Source organism: Phaseolus vulgaris, chromosome 2 (genome assembly GCF_000499845.2).
Source record: "Phaseolus vulgaris cultivar G19833 chromosome 2, P. vulgaris v2.0, whole genome shotgun sequence".
NCBI classification, from domain to species: domain Eukaryota; kingdom Viridiplantae; phylum Streptophyta; class Magnoliopsida; order Fabales; family Fabaceae; genus Phaseolus; species Phaseolus vulgaris.
The window spans coordinates 36,577,722-36,592,966 of NC_023758.2; the positions used below are offsets into that span (position 1 = coordinate 36,577,722).

General features: G+C 32.0%; 2 protein-coding genes across 2 annotated transcripts; both read left to right on the forward strand.

Moving 5' to 3' along the window:
- Window positions 1-112: 112 nt before the first annotated feature.
- Window positions 113-1,928, forward strand: LOC137809736 (tetrahydrocannabinolic acid synthase-like). The gene has a single exon (XM_068610824.1). The coding sequence runs from the start codon at window positions 131-133 to the stop codon at window positions 1,757-1,759; it is 1,629 nt and encodes a 542-aa protein (XP_068466925.1). The 5' UTR covers window positions 113-130; the 3' UTR covers window positions 1,760-1,928.
- Window positions 1,929-13,125: 11,197 nt separating this feature from the next.
- On the forward strand, window positions 13,126-14,976 carry LOC137811773 (tetrahydroberberine oxidase-like). Its single transcript, XM_068613606.1, has one exon. It carries the CDS (start codon window positions 13,181-13,183, stop codon window positions 14,795-14,797), a length of 1,617 nt encoding a protein of 538 aa, XP_068469707.1. The 5' UTR covers window positions 13,126-13,180; the 3' UTR covers window positions 14,798-14,976.
- Window positions 14,977-15,245: the final 269 nt, after the last annotated feature.

Consider the following 15,245-nt stretch of genomic DNA (forward strand, 5'->3'; position numbering starts at 1 on the left):
TATTGAAATATAAAGTAAATGTTCAAGTTAAGGATATCAAAGAATGAGTGGTCTAACATCAGACTCCAGACTACTATAAATTAGGAACTCCGCATTGTTCTTTCTCAAATTACAATTCTCATACAGAGAAATGAAGTATCTAAACTCCTACTTTACCTTTGCTACTGCCATTGCACTCTTTTTTTCCTTTCAACCTTCTTCAGCAGATTCTCATGAAAACTTTGTTCGATGTCTTTACAATTATCCCCACATCACCAACACAATCTCCAATGTTGTTTACACCCAAACCAACTCTTCATACTCCTCTCTCCTAGATCATACCATTGAAATTCGTAGATTCTCCAACTCAAGCTCAAAACCCCTTGTCATTGTCACACCACTGGATGTTTCCCAAATTCAAGCAACTATAATCTGTTCCCAACGCCATGGCCTACAGATTCGAACCCGAAGTGGAGGCCATGATTACGAGGGTCTCTCCTACGTTGCCCAGGTTCCATTTGTCCTCCTTGACCTCTTAAACCTTCGAGAAATCACAGTTGACGAAGAAAGCCGAACTGCATGGGTTCAATCTGGGGCAACCCTAGGTGAACTTTACTACAGCATTAGCCAAAAAAGCAAAACGCTAGGGTTCCCAGCTGGTTCGTGCGCTAGTGTGGGCATTGGTGGCCACTTCAGTGGAGGTGGTTATGGATTCATGATGCGTAAGTACGGTCTTGCTGCAGATAATGTCATAGATGCTCACATAATCGATGTGAATGGTAACCTTCTTGACAGACAAGCCATGGGTGAGGATCTGTTTTGGGCCATTAGAGGAGGTGGTGGAGCAAGCTTTGGAATCATTGTGGCTTGGAAGGTAAAACTGGTTCCAGTTCCATCAACTGTGACAGTGTTCAATGTTTCAAGGACATTGGAAGAGAATGCAACCGAGATCATTCAAAAGTGGCAGCTTGTGGCCCATAAATTGGACGAACGCATAATGATTAAGGTGGACATAACAAGGGTTAATTCAAGTCAACATGGAAAGCTAACAATACAAGCCAGATTTATGTCCTTGTTTCTCGGAGGAGTAGAAGATCTTATTCCATTGATGCAAAACAGCCTCCCAGAGTTGGGTTTGGACAGAAACGACTGTAAAGAGACGAGTTGGATTGGCTCAGTTGTTTTCTACAATGCTTTGTTGATTGGATCTTCAGGCAATGAACCCCCCGAATCTATGCTCAACAAAACTCAAATTCGTTTTGGAAATTACAAAGGAAAATCTGATTATGTGAAAAAACCTATTCCTATCGAGGGATTACGAGGACTATGGCGTTTGCTTTGTGACGCTAAGGTTGAATATGCTATACTTCAATTGGCTCCTTACGGGGGCATAATGAACGAGATTTCAGAGTCTGAAATTGCGTTCTCGCACAGATCTCAATACATTTTTCATATACACTATTGGGTCACCTGGCAAGAGGAAGGGGACGGGATAGCACAAAGACACATGAATTTTATTAGAAGAGAGTATAAATATATGGAACCTTATGTTTCAAATTCTCCAAGAGCTGCATATATAAATTACAGAGACCTTGACATTGGGGTAAATAACAATGGTTACACAAGCTACACCCAAGCCAGCATTTGGGGTTTGAAGTATTTCAATAATAACTTCAAGAGATTGGCTAGAGTGAAGACCAAGGTTGATCCTAACAACTTTTTCAGGAACGAACAAAGCATTCCTATACTGTCCATGGAAAAAATATTAAATTATTTTTAAACCATCTAGTATCTAGTATTCAAATAAAATAAATTTAATGAATGGTAAACCATCTAGTATCTACCATTCAAATAAAATATGTTGTTACGCTTCTAATTTATGTTTTTGAGAGTAATTCAAATGTTTTGAATTACTCTTAATAATAGTGTTCAAAAAAATGTCATGTTATTATTAGAATATTATTGACAAAGTGCAATATTATTAGAGCTGATGACTACTCTAAAATGATAAAAAAAAGTTGATAAACATAAAATTATTAGATTTAAGAGAGTCAACTTTGCTAACTCTAAGTCAACATTAACTTTTCAATAAATAAAATAAAAGTATACGTATCAATGTCAAATTAATATTGGATTATCTAAAACTAATAAAGCTCACTTAATAATATTATAGTATAATAATGTAATTCTTTAATAAATAAAAATATTTATGTTAATGTTAAATTAGTGTCAACTTAGTCGATACTAGTTGGAGTCAATATTATTTATTTATTATTTATATTTATTAAGTTAGTGCAAGTTAGATCAAAGACAGATCAAACAATCTATTAAGATGTAAATTTGTTATACAATCTTGTAATATTAAAATTGTTAGACGGTCTATCAGTGTCAACCTCATTAGACAATACCTGGGTGTTTCTGTGTTATTAAAAGAATAGTAAAAAACATATAAAGCATTGATTCATTAAAATATCCAACTATGCATAGATCCACATTTTTTTTATCGATAAGAAAGAATAAATAAATATGAACCATTTCAGGGGTGATCAAACCCTTATACATAACACTACCTCCCAACGACTGCAAAGGGCACACCCACCTACACCCAAACAAGGAAAACAAAACTCAAAAACACATTTAGATCTAATACATGCAAGCTAAAGGATCAAGACACCATTCAAAATAAGAGAAAACAACTGAAGGTACCTTGGAGACAACCCACGACCAAGACTTTAGTTGTAAAGCGTAAACACTTTCGAAACATCCATCACTCCCCCTTTAAAAATTACCTTATTCCTGCGCCTCCAAATCTCATTTAATACAATAATCCAGATGGTTCCCCAAATCACATTAAAAAATTCTTATGCATTACACATCCTAAACTGTAGGAAGTGAAAGAAAGCATCAGAGTGGTCCACGGATGCCAAACCTAACCAAGCGTAAGACTGACTCCTTTCCAGCCAAGCTATTCTGCACTAAAAAACAAATGACTATAAGACTCCTATTCCACCCTGCACATAATACATAAAACATTTATGAGCTCTACCCCTCTCCTTACCAAATTTCCTTTGGTGGCTAACTTAATTTCAAAGACCCTCCAAGCAGTAACTTGGGCCGAAGGCAAAGCCTTAGTCTTCCAAAACATAACAAACCCAATATTGATCCCCCCTTCAGGCTCACCCCTTAAGAGAACATAAGCAGAATTAATTGTGTACATATAGAACTCACCATTCTTCCAGACCCAGTCATCATCCATATCCAAAACTAGCCTCAGTCCTTGGAGCATCTAAAAAACTTTCCTTTCTAGATCATTTTCCCACTCGAACAAGTTCCTTCTCTAAAGAAGATTCCACTTCCAAACTCCGTCAACCCAATACCCACACTCAACCACTTTAGACTTTGGTAGACAGCTTAAAGAACACAATCTTGAAAAAACACTCTTCAGGTTACCGCGCCCCTCCCAATTGTCTTCCCAAAAACTGATAGACTTCCCATTTCCAATAATAAAAATATTAATATTTTAGGATGTTACATTTCACAACTCTTTATAATAATATAATAATATTATAAATTAAAAAATAAAATAAAAATAATTAAAATATTAATATATCACTTCTCAATAAAAAAAAGTTGTCAGAAAAATATATTATTAAATTTTGAATATGGTAAATAAAACAATAAGCATTGAAAATCCCTTATTTAATTCCTTCCGTGTGCAGGGAACTTTTTCTTGTATAAAAAAGCTCGATCCTACATACCGATAGCTATTAAAAATATTTATTTAACTGAGTTTCTCTTTATTAAATATGAAATCTAACAAAAATTAGACATTGGTCCACATAAGTTAAAATAATGTAATTTTTTTAGCGTTTACATTTTTTTTATTAACAAAAAGAATTAAAAATTAAAAATAAATCACTTCAGGGGTGCTTCTACCCTTATACAAACAACACTTTAAACTCTTTCTCACTCCCAAGAAACACCTACTGAACAAACAAGACCACAATACTAACATAAGACACTCACATCAAAAGATCTAAAAGTCAACCTCATACAAATCATCGGATCGAAACACCAATTAGAAAAAGAAAACATCCTAAAATGAGACTTAGAATAAATCAAAGACCAAACTTTAACTTGAACCATTGCAAACATTTCAGACACATCGGTCTTTCCCCTATTAAAATGACATTGTTCCTGTGTTTCCAAATTTCACTCACGACTCCAACACAAATTGGGGAGGGAAGTTTGAAGATCGTTTGAATTTGGAGGTCGGAAACGGGAGAGAGGTTATGTTTTGGTCAGACAATTGGATAGTCTCAGAAGGCTTGAAGAGTAGATTTCCAAGGTTATTTTATTTGTTTGTTAATAAGGAGGCAAATTTATGTGATTGTGGAATATGGGAGAACGGGACGTAGGAGTGGAACCTAAGGTGGTGAATGGGCCTGTTCGCTTGGGAAGAGGAGCAAGAAAGTAAACTTTTAGAGTTGACCTCTAAGAAGACGCTAGAGATGGAAACAGTGGATATATGGGTTTGGAAGGATGGTGATTCAACAGAGTTTTCAGTTAAGTCCTTTTATGGGTTTTTTAAGGGAGAAGGAAGTGAGGAAGACTTAAAAAGATATAAATTTTTCTGAAAAATTAAGGCGCTCCCCTCAGCTCAATCACAACATGGAGAGTGATTGAAAACAAGGTTGCTTGTAGGGTTAATCTGGAGAGAAGAGGAATCGGGATCGAGAGTAATTTGTGTTGCTTGTGTAGGAGGTCAGATGAGACAACAAATCATTTGTTCTGTGAATGCATAGTTGTTTGGCTAATTTGGAATCTTTGTTATGACTGGTTAGGAATAAAATCAATTGATTGTATGGACCTGGGTCTCATTTTGAACATTTCAAGATTCTAGATGCACCTATTTCAGTTAATCTTATTATGGACAACTTGTGGATTGCGTGGGTTAGCGAGATATGGAGGCACATGAATAACTGTTTATTTAGGTGGAGTGGTTGATCATACTGAGGTTTTCTCTCTGACACAAATTAAGGTTTGGTCTTGAATCTCATCAAAGATACCGTCAGCTAATTTCTCATATGATTGGTGTCTTGAACCCTTGCTATGTATGCATTCAATTTAGTTTTATTTAAAAGGTTGATCCTCGTGATTCTTTTATGTTTGGTAGAGATGAGATAGACAGTAGGAGGTATTTTTGATTGAGATGTAGATGGAAAGGTTCTTTGGGAGCATCATTTTGCTGTATAAGGATTGAACCACCCCTGAAGTGGTTTCATTTAATTTCATTACTATTTGCTGAAAAATAAAGCATAATAATTAAGAATTAGTGTCTAAAACAATCTCCTTTTTTTCTCATTAACATGTATTCAAAACCTTATATATTGTGTACAGTTGTGACATTCATAGAAAGTCTCTCTGTATCTAGTGTGGTAGAAATTGAATAGCATCCTCCTTCCATCCAACCTTTATTATGCTCTCTTGCACAATATATTATCCATAAACCCTATGATGATCTACATTTGCAATAAATTGCTACATATCCATGTTTTTCTTTTTCAAACTTTTACTTACCTTTTCTCTTTTATTTTCTACAACCCTATTCTTGAATTTCTTGCGTTTTAAGAAAGATTCTAAAAATGTTCACAAGTCACTATGTCTTTGTTCCTTTTGGCATTCCAACTTTCAAGCTGTAATATTGTTGATGACACTGATTTTTCTTCTCACCACAGGGAGACTATGACAAAGTTGGGGTGTATTACATGGCATTTTTCAAGGAAGTCAACAAGCCCCACGAATTTATATTTCCTTAATATGGTCAGTTGCTCAATAATGTTTGAAACTCTACCATTTCTCCAACTTTGAATGTACAATTATTAGATATGAAAGCCAATGTTGTAAAATCTTCATTTGTTACATGCTTTTGTACCTACCTATTGACACTTTAATATGTTTATTGTGTTCTTTAAATAATTAATCTGCTTTTGTTTAATGACGTGATTTAGAAGTTATTTTCAATATCTCTGATATTTTTGAAAATTAGTTTCTATTTAATTTTACACTTTAGAAGATTCTTACTATCTATGTTACAATCCTACAACTAACTATCTTTCATCCCTTCTCGATCCTATATGAAATCTTCATTTTGACAACATTGCTTCAACATTGCTCACTTAATTCACTATTTTAATTTTTATTGCTTCCAGGTATGAGACAAGTGCAGGTAAAGTTGGGAGATTTTAAAAGTGCACTAAACTTTGAAAAGGTCCTATAGGTATACCTGGATAATTGTGAGACATTGAAGGTAAGTGCTTCAAATTGAAAGAAATTTTAGTTCACAACCCTCTCCCTCTCTTGCATCATTTCTCTTTCTAGGACTTGAATGCTTTTGTAGGAACAACCTAAGACTAATTTAACATCTAACATTAGGTATGCCATAGTGAAAGGTGCTAGATTGGATAAAATCATTTGGGTACACCTCTTTCTCTTTGGAGAAATTGGTTTAGACCATAAATTGTAAAACAATCTTTAAAATCATGCATCGTTGAACTTCAATAACTCTTAATTTCATGATCATATATTTATGTATGCTAACAAGCTTGCACTAATTGTTTTCTTCAAATCTGTTTGGGAAATTCATGGTAAAAATATTAGTTAAAGAAGGATTGGTTTACAAAATGCGAAAGATTTAACATTCTTACAGAGACCTTGACATTGGGGTAAATAACAATGGCTACACAAGCTACACCCAAACCAAAATTTGGAGTTTGAAGTATTTCAATAATAATTTCAAGAGATTGGTTAGAGTGAAGACTAAGGTGGATCCTGACAACTTTTTCAAAAACGAACAAAGCATTCCTACGTTGTCCATGGAAGAAAATTAAATTATCTTTAAACCATCTACTGTTATATGTTTTTAATTTATGTTTGTGAGAGTAACTGAAATGTTTAAAATTACGTAGACTAAATAATAGTGTTCACAAAAATGCCATGTTATTAGAGTTGCATTGACAAAAAACAAAAAAGCAATCTGGAAGACTACTCTAACAAAGTTACTTTTTTAAAAGTTGACAACCTAAAATAAATAACTTTTTAATTTATATTTTGTTAAACATGTACGTTATTAAACTAACATTAACTGTAGTATAAAGGGAACTTAGTAAATTCTATGTCGATGTTAAGTTTTCAATATATAAAATTATATGTGTCAATGTCAAATTAATATTAACTTAACCGACACAAATATAATTCACTTAATATTAGATTGAAATAGAGTAGGTTGTTAGTGTTAAATTAGTATGAACTTTATCAAAATATTAACTAATATAAATATTAAAATAAGTAAGGTTCGCGTAGATATAGGTGATGCTAATATTATTTATTATTTATTTTTATTATTTATATTTATTAAGTTAGTGTAAGTTAGATCAATATTTATAATGAAATTGTCTCATTTTTTTTAGGTATGTATAAGGGTTGAACCACCCCTTAAGTGATTTCTGTTATTGAATTTTTTTTTTATCAATATTAATTTTTTTTATTACTTATTTAAGTTAGTGGCAATTAAGTCAACATTAATATAATATATTTTTAATATTTATTTAAGTTAGTATTCGATAAAATGATGTTAATTCATATGTTATGAATTTATATGTATTGGTGAAAACGAATATGAACCATGAATTATTTTTAATCAAAAGGCATTCATAATTTGGAAGTGAAGATGATCCTCAATTATCATTTATAATTTCTTGAGTTTTAAAAAATTACATAAAAAGAAAATAATGTAATGTATAAACAGGAAGAACCATAATGTAGATTTTTCTTTTGTAAAATGGTTACAACAACTATGAGTTCATATGAAATTCTCTTATGTTAATGAAAAAAACAATGAATTAGAATAAATGCATTCTTATATGCACACACAAATAAAAAGGACAATACTTGATTTTGAGATAACAAAATTTTTGTATAAACAACATTTTTGGTAAAATTTACATCTTCACCTTTAAGGTGTCGTTCTTTAATAAGATTTTTTTGTTAAAGGCTGAAAAAACCTCTTGAAAATGCAACATATAATTGACCATGACTAAAATCGTGTCATGACTGGTAAATTCCAACATTATGTATAGTTTGTCCCTATAATTTATCATAGCAATGACAAGACTTATTTTCACGGGAAATGGCTTCCTAAGAAGAATAAATGGAAGACTTGCATTTTCTGTTGTTTTATGTTTAATTCTAGGTGAGAAAGATCTTTCTCCAACATGATGACCTATTAAGATTTCAACATCCAACATGTTCATGTAGAATCCACAACATAGTAATCTTGTACCATTACATAACACAAATTTAGGGTCTATGTTTCACAAGAACATTAATGGTGCCCCTTTTTTAAGGTTTAAAATATGGGGTGGCAAGCCATTTGGAGCAATGGAGTGCAAGTACTCTTATTGGTATATATTATGTGTGTCTCCTTCAACCTCATCAAAAGATAATAAATGGTGTTGTTTTCCCGAATAATTATCGATAATTATGTCATTAATTTTTCAGCAACTTCATGTTTTGGAGTCAATACTCTTTGAATCATATAAGATGCAATTCATATATGAAATTGCAATTGGGAAAATGTTTCTTGTATAAGTTTTTGTATTAAACTCACTCATTCCCATGGTATTGCTAGTTAATGGAGTATTTTCACCATTTTTTTTATTAGTAAGGAATAAATAAAATAAAGTGAGGCACTTAAAGGGTGCCACAATACAACCCTTATACAAATAATCCCAACACAAGCTTCTTATTACCCAACCAACTGGGGGTCGATCCAATAGACATTACAACACCTTAACAACATTAACATACCATAATAAAATACAAGAACCCATCAATATACAATTATTTCAACCCTCCAAAGGAACACATTCTCAAGACAAAACACAAAAGTCCAGCAACTAAACTAAATCTTTGTCAACAAACAGAAGTAAACCAAACACTCAAGCGCCAAACCGATCAAACCGACCCTGCGATGAGGATATAGAAGTCAAAAATCCTGCACAAAACACACCACATCTTCCAAATCTGGAAAAATAATTGAACAAGAATCATCAAACATCAGTCTCTTAAATATCTCATAACATAAAAGTTTCAAACACCAATCCGAGTAGGATAAATCAACCAATCTTTCCTTTACCATAACCCAAGACCAAAATTGGAGTATTTTCACCATTTCATCAAGAATTGTAGGTTCAATCCTGTCTCTGATGTGCTTGAGATATTCTACAAAATTGTTATCTTGTAATGATCTTATGTTTTGTTGTAAATGCAACACCTTTGTGTTACTTCATAAAGGAGATTTTACAATGCATTCATAAATCATTTCTATCTTTGTACTATTTTGAACGATTAACAATACTTGACAAAAATCTCCTCCTAATATTATCACTTTTACCTCAAATGGAACATCACAACTAGAATCTCCTTTAATGATCGATCTTATGTCTTCAAAGCATATTTGTTAGTCATGGGTGTTTTATCACAAATAATTGTTTTGTTTCTCTCAGTAGCTTTGCAAGATCAGATTATTTGCTTATTGAACAAAATTAACTAAAAAATGTGAAATTCCACTACTAGGTAATAATGTTGATGCTATACTAGAGAAGGTTGTTCTCCTTCGGTTGGGTTGTTTGTTGTTCTAAGCTTCTATTGTTCTTTTTTCCCTTGTTGTGGTTGCAAAGAAATTGTATTGGGTTTGGTTTTGAGTTTGTACGGGTTAGATTTGAATTTGTACGGGTTAGTTTTGAATTTGTACGGGTTAGTCTTGAAAGTATACAAGCTGTACAGGTTTTTAGTGGTAAATTTGTTTGTCTCTCTATTTGTTGGTTTGGGAGACCAGATAAATTGTCTCATTTTTTTAGGTATGTATAAGGGTTGAACCACCCCTTAAGTGGTTCCTGTTATTCAATCATTTTTGCTGATAAAAAAAAAATTAGAGAAGGTTGTTGCTAAAATAATTTTTCCTTTGTAATATGCAACTTATGTACAGTAAATGAATGTTTTACTAGTTCCTCTTGGTCCATCCACACAAAATACTTGACTTTGCTTACAATGGATTATATTTAAAATGGTATTAAAAGCAGTCAAATGATCAATATTTAACACTACAAAAAAACTTGTATGTGGTAGCGGTTATTAAAAACCGCTACAGTTAGTTGTATAATACGACAACTTCATAATCGCCATAATTTTTCTTTGAAGTGTGGCATGTAGAATCACCATAACTATCATTTTAAATAAATTTTCTTCCGCATTTTGTTCCCTAAGTAACCTTCCTTTTTACTAATGTTTTTTTTCGTATTCCCTTCTTTCATTTTTAAAAGTATACCACTTTGACTCTTTTTTCGTATTCGCCACTCACTGAACCTTCCCCTCTTTCGTATTCCCCTCACTAAACCTTCTCACCGTAACACAAACCCTCTAACTGAACCTTCCTCTCTTTTGTATTCCCCTCTCTTAATGAACATTTCTCACTGCATCTGTTCTCATTTTGTGCAACTCTTCTCTTCTCACTCTCATTGGAAATCCTTCACATTCTCAATCTCACTGAAAGCCTTTCGCAGTCTCACCACCAACCCCTTTGTCACTCTGATAGAAAACCCCTATTCTCACTCTTACCAGAAACTCTTCTTTTCAATCTCACCGCAAAGTGTTCTCACTCTAACTGTTTTCAGCCTCACTGCAAACCATCTCACCCTCTCACTCTTCGCACTGCAATTTTTGACTGCCATTACTGCCACTATCATTGGTTCGTTGTCGCAACAGGTACATCGTTGCAACGAACCTACTATTTTGCAATGTTATGATTTTGAAATTGGATTGAATATATATTTGTTAAATACTGTTTCAGGTATGGGGTGAAATGCATTGAATATGATTTTGAAATTGGATTAAATGTATATCAGTAGTACAGTTTGAGGATGGGCTGAAATGCATTGAATATGATTTTTAAATTGGATTGAATATATATTGACAAATACAATTTGAAGGATGTGCTGAAATGCATTGAATATGATTTTAATGTCATTGTCTACAAAAAAAATTCATATATAAATAAAAAATTTATAAGAATTCCAGTTATATTCAAATATATAAATGCGCCTCGTCATTACAAAAATATTATCATTAATATTATTTCTATTAAAAATAATAACAATATTATTTATTATTAATTATTATTATTATTGATAATAATAATCATAATAATACTAAAATTATTATTATCATTAATAATAATATAATAATAATAATAATTATAAAAAACTAAATTAATCAGTAATTTTTGTTATATATTTAGTTATAATATTTGTGTTCAATTCTCTCTAACAACACAGTAATATTAATAAAAATAATTGTAATAATAAAATTAGTTATAATCAAAATAATGATATTAATGTCCAATCTTTGCCTAAACAGTTTATAAAATTTTAATGCCTAATGATATTTGTTGATAATTTTTGAATGTTCTTTCCTCACAAATAACGTGGTATCTATATATTGTCAGAACAACTGGTCATATATAATTCAATCACATTTTTACGTGACGCAACACGGAAGGTATTCCACCTACATTTTCTTTGACTCTCGTCTATACACGTAAGTGAGAGAGTGACTATGCGGTTCCTACAAACCATGCAATACGAGAAATGTTATATATATTCAAAATCTACCCTAACATAGCACAGTTACAAATCTGAAAAGTGTCTCTGCATTACAATATTAAAAGTATTTAGTCTCGTACATGATCATGAGTAGCAATGTGTACTAAAAGTACTTATGAACTGATTCTAGTATTTCGAATTTGATAGAAATTAAAAATTAACTAGTACATTAGAAAATACTTTAATTTTAATTCGTTCAATATTATTGATAAAACTATCTTAAAAACTTTTCCGTGATTATGATTTGATGATAATCGTTAATTTATAACATTCGTATTAGTAGAAAAGATTTCATTAGTGTAACATGTTTAAATGAAAAAGGAAAACTTATCTTTTGACACTAAAGCACACACTTCACAATTCTTTATAAAAATATTAAATAAAATAAAAATAATAAAAATATTAATATTTTAGGATGTTACATTTCACAACTCTTTATAATAATATAATAATATTTTAAATTAAAAAATAAAATAAAACAAAATTAAAATATTAATATAACATTTCTCAATAAAAAAAAAGTTGTCAGAAAAATATATTATTAAATTTTGAATATGGTAAATAAAACAATAAGCATTGAACATCCCTTATTTAATTCCTTCTATGTGCAAACAACTTTTTCTTGTATAAAAAAGCTCGATCCCACATACCGATATAGCTATTAAAAATATTTATTTAACTGAGTTTTTCTTTATTAAATATGAAATATGAAATAACAAAAAAATTAGACATTGGTCCAGTTAAAATAATGTATTTCTTTTTTGGCGCTTACGTAACCTAGTATCTACACTTATTATGGTTGTTGACATTAAACTTACATTGGTTAAAAAAAATATGGTTGCTGATATATATTGATACTCTCTATACTAAAAACATACACTTTATATCTTAATAAATTAATATTTTATTTATTTTTAGTTATTTTTTAATTAAAAATATTATTATATTATTATAAATAATATCAAATGCATATTATTTACTTTAAACAAAATTTTGTCAAAAAATATATATACATTGGCGCATGTGTCGCATCTTGCTTAAAATAATATAAAAAGCAAGTTTGGCACATGCGGTGATAAGTCTAGTCTCTATACATCTGCACTCATGATGTTAACATAATTGAAATAATCTCGGATGCTGATATGTTACCACTAAAAAAAATCTACTTCTCAAATTAATAAAATAATATTTTAATCATATTTAATTTATTTTTTAATTTTAAATATTATTATATTATTATAAGATTACTTTATATATATATATATATATTTTACTGTGTATGATATGGAAGAAATCTTTTCCAACAACCTCATTCTTCAAATATAATTTTTTTTAATAAAAGGTTATATTATAATAAAATAATAATTTATTGAAATATGAAGTAAATGTTCCAGTTAAGGATATCAAAGAATGAGTGGTCTAAAATCAGACTTCAGATTACTATAAATTAGGGATTCCGCATTGCTCTTTCTCAAATTACAATGAAATATCTAAGCTCCTACTTCACCTTTGCTACTGCCATTGCACTCTTTTTTTCCTTTGAACCTTCTTCACCAGATCCTCATGAAAACTTTGTTCGATGTCTTTACAATTATCCCCACATCACCAACACAATCTCCAATGTTGTTTACACCCAAACCAACTCTTCATACTCCTCTCTCCTAGATCATACCATTGAAAATCGTAGATTCTCCAACTCAAGCTCAAAACCCCTTGTCATTGTCACACCACTGGATGTTTCCCAAATTCAAGCCACTATAATCTGTTCCCAACGCCATGGCCTGCAGATTCGAACCCGAAGTGGAGGCCATGATTACGAGGGTCTCTCCTACGTTGCCCAGGTTCCATTTGTCCTCCTTGATCTCTCAAACCTTCGACAAATCGCAGTTGACGAAGAAAGCCGAACTGCATGGGTTCAATCTGGGGCAACCCTTGGTGAACTTTACTACAGCATTAGCCAGAAAAGCAAAACGCTAGGGTTCCCAGCCGGTGTGTGCGCCAGTGTGGGCATTGGTGGCCACTTCAGTGGAGGTGGTTATGGACTCATGATGCGTAAGTACGGTATTGCTGCTGATAATGTCATGGATGCTCACATAATCGATGTGAATGGTAACCTTCTTGACAGACAAGCCATGGGTGAGGATCTGTTTTGGGCCATTAGAGGAGGTGGTGGAGCAAGCTTTGGAGTCATTGTGGCTTGGAAGGTAAAACTGGTTCCAGTTCCATCAATTGTGACAGTGTTCAATGTTTCAAGGACATTGGAAGAGAATGCAACCGAGATCATTCAAAAGTGGCAGCTTGTGGCCCATAAATTGGACGAACGCATAATGATTAGGGTGGACATAGCAAGGGTTAATTCAAGTCAACATGGAAAGCTAACAATTCAAGCAATTTTTGTGTCCTTGTTTCTGGGAGGAGTAGAAGAGCTTATTCCATTGATGCAAAACAGCCTCCCAGAGTTGGGTTTGGACAGAAACGACTGTAAAGAGACGAGTTGGATTGGGTCAGCTGTTTTCACCAATGCTGTGTTGATTGGATCTTCAGGCAATGAACCCCCCGAATCTATGCTCAACCAAACTCAAATTCGTTCTGGAAATTACAAAGCAAAATCTGATTATGTGAAACAACCCATTCCTATTGAGGGATTACGAGGATTATGGCGTTTGCTTTGTGACGCTAAGGTTGAATATGCTCAACTTCAATTGGCTCCTTATGGGGGCATAATGAACGAGATTTCAGAGTCTGAAATTGCGTTCTCGCACAGATCTCAATACATTTTTCATATACACTATTGGGTCAGCTGGCAAGAGGAAGGGGACGAGATAGCACAAAGACACATGAATTTTATTAGAAGAGAGTATAAATATATGGAACCTTATGTTTCAAATTCTCCAAGAGCTGCATATATAAATTACAGAGACCTTGACATTGGGGTAAATAACAATGGTTACACAAGCTACACCCAAGCCAGCATTTGGGGTTTGAAGTATTTCAATAATAACTTCAAGAGATTGGCTAGAGTGAAGACCAAGGTTGATCCTGAAAACTTTTTCAGGAACGAACAAAGCATTCCTATACTCTCTATGGAAGAATATTAAATTATTTTTAAACCATATAGTATGTAGAATTCAAATAAAATAAATTTAATGAATGGTAAACTATCTAGTATCTACCATTCAAATAAAATATGTTGTTATGCTTTTAATTTATGTTTTTTCGGAGAGTAATTCAAATGTTTGGAATTATACCTAATAAGAAATATGTTTTATTAATGTAACATCCCCATATTTTATATTTACCCACATCTAAAAAATAATAATCTATGTAAAATATTAAAAAGAATATGTAAAACTTAATAAAAAAAAGTCCATAACTCTTTCTTAAAATGTTTCAAAACATATTTCACTTTATAATACTTTAAATATTTAAAAAAAAACATTAAAATAATTGTTCAAAATGAAATAAAATATTTCCTCATTCAACTTCTCATTGGGAGCACCTGTAACACCATCTGCTTCCGTGTAAATACACGGTCATCACAGATAA